At 56.2% G+C, this 8,381-nt stretch overlaps 1 protein-coding gene across 1 annotated transcript in view; it reads left to right on the forward strand.

The window, feature by feature from the left end:
- Positions 1 to 4,694, forward strand: part of ARHGAP33 (Rho GTPase activating protein 33) — a 13,131-nt gene extending 8,437 nt beyond the window's left edge. The window contains exons 17-22 of the mRNA XM_006765019.2: positions 141 to 294; positions 379 to 524; positions 602 to 676; positions 2,318 to 2,980; positions 3,073 to 3,461; positions 3,544 to 4,694. Coding sequence (XP_006765082.1) covers positions 141 to 294; positions 379 to 524; positions 602 to 676; positions 2,318 to 2,980; positions 3,073 to 3,461; positions 3,544 to 4,338 — 2,222 coding nt within the window. The 3' untranslated portion in view covers positions 4,339 to 4,694. The remainder of the gene's footprint in view (positions 1 to 140; positions 295 to 378; positions 525 to 601; positions 677 to 2,317; positions 2,981 to 3,072; positions 3,462 to 3,543) is intronic.
- The last annotated feature ends 3,687 nt before the right edge of the window (positions 4,695 to 8,381 follow it).

Below are 8,381 nucleotides of genomic sequence, written 5' to 3' on the forward strand. Positions count from 1 at the left end.
TGATCCTCTCTGGTTCCCTGCCTTGCCAGCCGGGGTGGGGGTTATGCTTTGGGGCCAGAGCTTGGGCAGTAGCACTTAGCTTTACCTGTTACCTTGAATGTTCCCTGGGCTGACAGCTGCCCACTTTCCCAACTCCCCAGGCCGCTGCCTCCTTCCCAGGCCCAAGTCCCTTGTGGGCAGTGGCCCCTCCACTCGCCTGTTGACGCTGGAGGAAGCCCAGGCTCGAACCCAGGGCCGACTGGGGACACCCAGTGAATCCACAGCTCCCAAGGCTTCAGGCTCTCCTGTGGAAAGGTGAGTGGGATGCAGGGGAGAGGTGGGGTAAGCCTTGAGGTCCCAGCTCCTCAGACTGCCTCCTGTGTCTCACCCAAACTCCAGGAGGAAAGGGGAGAGAAGCCAGAAACAGCGGAAGCCAGGTGGTAGCAGCTGGAAGACTTTCTTTGCACTGGGCCGCGGCCCCAGCATTCCCCGGAAGAAGCCTCTTCCCTGGCTGGGGGGGATGCGTGCTCCACCACAGCCTTCAGGTCAGAGGTCGGGCAGTCAGTGTGGTTGGGGGGAGGCGCTCTGGAGTGCCTCTGTGACCCTTCTAATCTTCTTGCAGGCAACCGACCTGACACAGTCACACTCCGATCTGCCAAGAGTGAGGAGTCTCTGTCATCTCAGGCCAGCGGGGCTGGTGAGCTCAGGGTGGCCTGGCCTGTGGAGGGGTGGAGCCTCCAAATGCTGTACTTCAAATTTGGGGGTTTTGGTGGTTTATAGTTTTTAATTTGGACATTGGGTATGATGAATTGGATAAAGCATCACCCTTAGTTCATAACACACTGTGATCAATGGTCCATACAGGGTCCTTTCAAACATTCTTATTCATCCCTTTTGAAAAAATATAAATAATATAATGAACACCCATGTACCCACTGGCCAGAACTAAAAGAACCCTCACTACCTTATCTTCAAGCTCCTCCCCTCTCCTACCTGTTGCCTATCCACCAGAGGCATCCTCCAGATTAGATGGTCATCATCCTCATTGATTTTTTTGTTTGTTTATTAATCCTCACTGGAGGATATTTTTTCCGTTGATTTCTTTTTTTTCTTTCAAGAGCAAGTAGAAGGGAGGAGGATGGGTGAGAGAGAGAGGAGATAGAGAAACAGCTATGTGAGAGAGACACAGAGATTGGTTGCCTCCTGCACGTGCCCCGACCAGGGCCGGGGATCGAACCTGCAACCCAGGTACATGCCCTTGACTGGAAATTGAACCCAGAACTCTGGTGAGTGGGCTTAGCTCTAACCACTGAGCAACACTGGCCAGGGCTGTCATCCTTGGTTTTAAGGTTTTATCACGTACAGATGTATACATAAACAGTGAGCAGTTCTAGTCATTTTAAAATGTCAAAGGTATCATAAGAAAGGGGTTTAGTGCTGTATGTGGAACTTAACTTCATTCACCACTACATTACAGATACCATCGTGTTGCCAGGTATAGCTCAGGCTCACTCCTGCCTGCTGATCTTTAGTGTTCCATGTGGATATTTCATCAGGAGTTGCTTGTCAATCCCACTCCTGATGGATCTGGGGGCTCTATGGGTGCTCCCTGCCATGCCCACACTCCTGAGAGAGCTCTATACATACTCTAGGGCAGGGGTTCTCAACCTTCCTAATGCCGCGATCCTTTAATACAGTTCCTCATGTCGTGGTGACTCCCAGCCATAAAATTATTTTCGTTGCTACTTCATAACTAATTTTGCTACTGTTATGAATCGTAATGTAAATATCTGATATGCAGGATGTATTTTCATTGTTACAAATTGAACATAATTAAAGCATAGTGATTAATCACAAAAACAATATGTAATTATATATGTGTTTTCCGATGGTCTTAGGCAACCCCTGTGAAAGGGTCGTTTGACCCCCAAAGGGGTCGCGACCCACAGGTTGAGAACCGCTGCTCTAGGGTATATGCATGTTCAACTGAACAAGAAAATGCCCAATTGTTTTCCAAATGTGGTCGCAAAGGTCTGTATTCCCAGCAGCCTTGTTTGGGATCCTATTGGTCTCATGCTCATAGCCGTGGGGTTGTCAGACTTTATTCTGGCCCTTGGGTCTGGAATGGTTCTCCCCAGGGACTTGCCATTCATTTCCTTTGTCACTGTGAGTCTGAACAGCTCTCCCTGGGTTCACAGCCATTGTGGCCCTACCCAGGGAAGTGCCTCTGCGTGTTATTTCCCAGCCTCCTGGGTTGTGTGTCCTGTTCTCACTAATGTGTGGGTATGTAAACTTTTGAGCCCTGACGCCTAACTGCCCCTCCCCCCCCCCCCCCCAGGCCTCCAGAGGCTGAGCAGGCTACGGCGACCCCACTCTAGCAGTGATGCTTTCCCTGTGGGTCCAGCACCAGCGGGCTCCTGTGAGAGCCTGTCCTCGTCCTCCTCTGCATCCTCCTCATCCTCTGAGTCCTCCTCATCCTCAGCAGCTGGGCTCGGGGCACTTTCCGGTTCCCCCTCTCACCGAACCTCAGCCTGGCTAGATGATGGTGATGATCTGGACTTCAGCCCACCTCACTGCCTGGAGGGGCTCCGGGGGCTCGACTTTGATCCCCTTACCTTTCGCTGCAGCAGCCCTACCCCAGGGGACCCTGCACCTCCTGCCAGCCCGGCCCCCCCAGCCCCTGCTTCTGCCTTCCCACCCAGGGCAACTTCCCAGGCCCTTTTGCCCCATGGGCCCACCAGCCCTGCTTCGTCCACTGCCCTGGATATCTCAGAGCCCCTGTCTGTATCAGTGCCACCTGCTGTTCTGGAGCTGCTGGGGGCTGGGGGAACACCTGCCTCGCTCACCCCAACACCAGCACTCAGCCCCAGCCCAGGCCTGTGCCCCCATGTCATCCCCCTGCTGCCACATGGAGCTGAAGCCCAGCTGAGTGACACCTGTCAACAGCAGGTCAGCAGCAACCTAGCACTACCTGGTCCCGGGGAAGCCCAACGACAGCATGGTGAGTCCTACTCAACCCATCCAACACCCTCACAGACCCTGAGGCTACATCCAAGACCTGATTGACGCCCCTTCCCATTCCTCTTTGTATAGGACTTGTCATGGATTCACCACTGCCCCCACCCCTGTCCCTCCTGCGCCCTGGGGGGGCCCCACCTCCACCCCCCAAGAACCCAGCACGCCTCATGGCCCTGGCCCTGGCTGAGCAGGCTCAACAGGTGGCCCAGAGACAGAGCCAACAGGAGCATGGGAGTACCCCATCAGCTCCCCGCTCCCCTTTCTACTGCTCACTGTCCCTGAAGGTGGGTGGTGAGCCCCTCGGGACCTCAGGGAGTGGGCCACCCGCCCCCTCCCTAGCCCACCCTGATGCCTGGGCTCCAGGACCCTCACCCTCCCTACCACGGCAACAAAGTGTTGGGAGCCTGGTGAGGAGCCAGCGGCCCATGGGGATCTCAAGAAGGGGACACAGAAGCTCTGCCCAGGTCAGTGCCCAGCTCAGGAAGGGTGGGGCTTCAGGGATGTGCCAGAGACATTGTCCCAGTTCCTATGTTCTGTCTCCTCCAGGTTGTTTCTTCTGTGCGAACCCCTGGCTGCTTCTCAGCTCCCCAGGAGTGCCTGCCACCCTTTCTTGGGGTCCCAAAACCAGGCTTGTACCCCCTGGCCTCCTCATCCTTCCAGCCCAGTTCCCCAACCCCAGTCTGGAGGAGCCCTTTGGGTCCCCCTGCACCACTTGACAGGGGAGAGAACCTGTACTATGAGATTGAGGCGGGTGAGGGGTCCCCCTACTCTGGCACCACCCAGTCCTGGAGTCCCTTTCGCTCCATGCCACCAGATAGACTCAATGCCTCATATGGCATGCTTGACCAATCACCACCATTCCATAGGTCCCCTGACTTCCTGCTCAGCTACCCACCACCCCCCTCCTGCTTTCCCCATAACCACCTGGGCTATTCAGCCCTTCAGCATCCTGCCAGGTGCCCCACTCGGCCTGAACCCCTCTATGTCAACCTAGCCCTAGGGCCCAGGGGTCCCTCATCCACCTCTTCTAGCTCCTCTTCCCCTCCTGCTCATCCCCATAGCCGTTCAGATTCAGGCCCCACAGCCCCCCACCTTCCCCAGAAAGAGAGGGCCCCCTGGGATCCTCACACCCCTCACAGGGTGCCTGGGGCCTGGGGCTCTCCTGAACCTCTCCTGTACTACAGGGCAGCTCCACCAGCCTATGGGAGGCAGGGCAAGCACCACCGAGGGTCCTTGTACAGGAATGGGGGCCAAGGAAGGGAGGGGGCTGGTCCCCCACCCCCTTACCCCACTCCCAGCTGGTCCCTTCACTCTGAGGGCCAGACCCGAAGTTACTGCTGAACTAGAGCAGAGACCTTCCCTTCTCACTGATCTTGGCCCAACTCAATTCCTTGTTTTGTATTTTCTTGAGCTCCTGACCCCTACTCCAGGTTTCTAACTTTGTAACTTGCTTCTGATGTGGATCCCTAACCTGTATGGCTTCCCTACCCTGGACTAAGGGCACCCCCACCAACCTCTATCATGGGGCTCTCACACAAATCTGAGGGCTAGGCTGACACACTGCCCTTCCTCTTCCTCCAGGAGCCCCCAGCATGTCCTGACCTATGCACAGGGGTTGGGGGACAACTCCTGCCCATCTCCCACATGCCCCACTAAACCGTCTGACAAAATTAATGAATAAAAATGGTGACAATGTGGCTGCTAGTGTCATGCTGGGACTAGGCTCAGTGAACAAAGGGGCAATGGGCTGCTTTATCATTTTTGTTTAAATATGTATTTATTGATTTTAGAGAGAGAGGAAAGGAGGGGGATAGAGAGATAGAAACATCGATGAGAGAGAAGCATTATTAGTTTGCTGCCTCCTGCACACACCCTTCTGGGAATCAAACCTGCAACCTGGGCATATACCCCGACTGGGAATGGAACTGGTAATCTCTTGGTTCATGGATCAACGCTCAACCACCGAGCCAAACTGGCTGGGCTGCTTTATCATTTTATCACGTCAGCAGGGGCTGAGTGGGGAGTCACTCTTGAGAGTCTCTTAGGGACGGTAACTGCAGAGGGGCCGTGGATATCCTAAGAATCTGTCAGAAGGGGTCCAGGCTGGGCCTGTCTCCGAGTTGGCATCCACCTTGCAGCTCTGCTATAATCTCCAGCAGATCCATCCTGGGGAGTAGTGGGGAAGGGATGAACGGAGGGTTACCTCAGGTATGAGGAAGGGGCCCCCAGGCCCTCCTACCAAGGCCCATTTCTCACTTGTGCCTGCTGAGGAAGGGACCTCCTCTCTGCTCAGGGCTGGCTGCCTTAGAGGAAAAGGCTGGAGCTGCCCCCAGTGGCCATGGGGCTCAGGATAGACCTGGCAGGGTGTGTGTGTGTGTGTGTGTGTGTGTGTGTGTGTGTCTGTCTCGGGAGGATTGGGGGTCAGGGCATGATCTCAGGGTCTTCTGCTTCACCTGCCCTGGTGGCCTTCTCTGCCAGCAGCCTCCAGGGTATGGGAAGCCTCCCGGCAGAACTGGGATTTTGGCTGAGAGCTGCACCAGACCCCTGGCTCCCTGGCAGGGAAGCTGAGTCCTGAAGGTGAGTGCAGTGCAGAGCCATGGGGGAAGCAGGGTTGGTCAGGGCTCACAGGTCAGTGAGGGGACGGTTGGGAGTCCCAGGAAGTGGCTTCTGTACAGAGGAGAGGCAGCCAAAGAAACTGGTGACTTCTGGGGGGATGGGTCACAAGTTAGGGATTGGATGGTCACACAGACCGTTAGGGGCAGCCATAACTGTTGAGCTGGGCTCTAGGCAGTGATGCAGGCTGATCCTGGTTGTGCGGCTGTGGCCTAGGCACAGGTCAGAGCTGGCACTGGGGATGCTGCCAGAGTCCTAGGCTGGGCCCCTCTGGGCTCTTCTGTGGTCTGTGACCTCAGGAGTCTCCACAGCCAGCAGAGAGCTGGCATGGGTGGCTTAGGTGCCCCACAGCTCCCTTGATTCTCCACATCCCTGCCGTGGCTCCTCCCTGGAATGGGGAGGGGCCTTGGGATGTCACAGGTCTGAGCGTAGTCTTGCCTCTGGGAGCCAGCTCATAGTACAGTGTCACTGGGGGTATAAACCAGTTGGTTGGAATTAGGGGGTACAGCCAAGCTGTGCTCAGCACCTGCCACCACCCCTCTTTGCTCTCTAAATTGGTGGGGAACCCTGGAGTGCAGGGCACAGTGTGGCCCAATTCACCAGAGAGCTCACCCCAGGAGCCAAATCCTGTTGAAAGGAGGCTGGATGTGGGAACATGAGCCCTGCGGAGGTTCCCCGGCCACTACCTGCCCCTGCCAACCTGTCCTATACCTGGGCCATGGCCTCCTGTGGCAGGTATCGGGTATTCTGCAGGCTGCCCACCAGTCAGCAGGCTCTCGGTCCAGCCCAACCCGAACCAAGGCCTGGTAGGGGGTTGGCACCAAGGGTTCCAAGGCCAGCTCTAGACTGCCTCCAGGTTAGCCTTTACCTCAGGCCCTCTTTTCCAGTCCAACTCTCTTATGAGGAAGCATGATTGGAGGATCCAAACTGGCCAGGTACCTCAATAGGGCAGTGTGTAGAGTCACTTACCAGTGAAGACCTCCTGGGCCAGGGTGCAGCAGCTATAGAGGTCTGAGGTGGCCACAGGCATATCACTGCACATGAGCTCAAGTGGCAGCCATGGGTACAGTTCGGGAGGTGGGGTAGTCTTGGGCCTGGGCCTCCCCAGAGGCAACCTTGCTGAGGCCTGTGGAGAATGAAGGGCCTGCTAAGCTACTGACCACTAGACAAGAACACTGGGCAGGCAGGTGAGACATGTACTCACTTGGGCTGCAGCCAGCACTGGTGTAGTGGGCGCCCATACTCCAGGCTGCCCACTTTGGCCAGGCCTGGCCTCACCAGCTGCACAGATGCAAACTGAGGTTGCCACAGGCATGCCAGTGGGCCTGCAGAAACAACAGAGCCTCTTTGCCTGCAGTAGCAGTGGCTGGGCAGCAGGCCTGGCTTAGTGCGAGACTGCCCTTGCCTGGTCCCTGCATGTGCAGAGCCACATGGGAGCCCAGCCACATGGGCTTGAAGAGGAAGTACAGCCCCAACAGGCCTGCTGTAGGGCTCAGTGCCATCAGCAGCAGCAGGTTGGGTGGTGCAGGGTGCTAGGTAGGAGAAAAGCAGGCCACTCACAAAGAGACCCCAGTCTGCATGGGGTGGAGGCTACCCCTGGGCACAGATCACCATGTGCCGGAGGCTGCTGATCTATACCAGCAACTGGACAGGAGAGCCAGCACCCAGTTTGTTCCCTGTTTGTGGTACACCTACCTCCTCTCTGCAGCCTATGAGATACAACACACAGAACTGGGTACCCACTATTCAGTGGGAGGAGGGTCACTTCAGTAGGAGGGCTTCATGCCAGGTACTGGTCCAGAAGTGAAGACTGTAACCATGGCCATTGCCATACTCCCTGGTCTTTTGTTTATAAACCCTTGAGTCAGGAGGGCAGGCAGGAGACTAGGTTGACCTGGGAGAAGGGTGGGGGTGGCATACCTGCAGTGTTGAAGGTCAGCCAACAGTATATCAGCCTGGGTTCCAGGAGCCTTCAGTTTCCACGCTCTGATTGGATGGCCCCTCCATAGGAGGCTGGAGATGGGGAGGGGAGAGAGTGTACATCTGAGATGAAAGAGCTTTCCTTGTGAGGGGAACAGGAGGTCTGCACTCTCTTTGGAGCTTTCTTCTTGACAGCCAGGCAGGGGTGTGGGAGGAGCTATCTCTCACTTGATGATTAGTGTGTGAGCTGCTCTCATAAGTGTGACAGGGCTCACCTAGGCTGGCAGCTGCTCTTTGGGGCCCATGAGGGCTATAGTTGTTACCAGCCCCAGTGGCTACAGGCTGCTCAGCTGGGGAAGGGTTTGGGACTATGAGGCATGAAGAGGACAGTGGTGCTCCCTGCTCTGCCAACCTCTCCTGCTGACTGAACCCCGAGGCTGGATTTGGGGGGTTTCATGATCTGCTCTGGCCTTAGTGCCCTGGGTAAAGGGCAGTCTGAAGGTAAGCCTGGGTAGCTGGGAGTGGTGGCTTCACAGTGTGGACAGTTGCCTGTCTGCACCAGCCGCAGCAAGGACAGGGAGCCACACAGGCTATGTCCAGAGCCAGTCTGCAATTGGCCCAGTGATGCAGAGCATGCCAACTCACCGCCCTGTGCTACTGCTAATACGTGGGAATGACAGGGCTGTAGTATCTCAAGCTCCTGGGTGAGGGGCATGTGGGGTGAGATAGGGTGAAGGTGTTGGCCCTGATGCTCCCAGTCCACTTGGGCCACTGCTAACATCCTGGCTCTGCTTGGGACCAAACTTCTCTGCCCTCTCCCAAGGAGTGCTATTCATGCAGATGCAGGTCAC

This window comes from Myotis davidii, unplaced genomic scaffold (assembly GCF_000327345.1).
Source record: "Myotis davidii unplaced genomic scaffold, ASM32734v1 scaffold681, whole genome shotgun sequence".
Classification (NCBI taxonomy): domain Eukaryota; kingdom Metazoa; phylum Chordata; class Mammalia; order Chiroptera; family Vespertilionidae; genus Myotis; species Myotis davidii.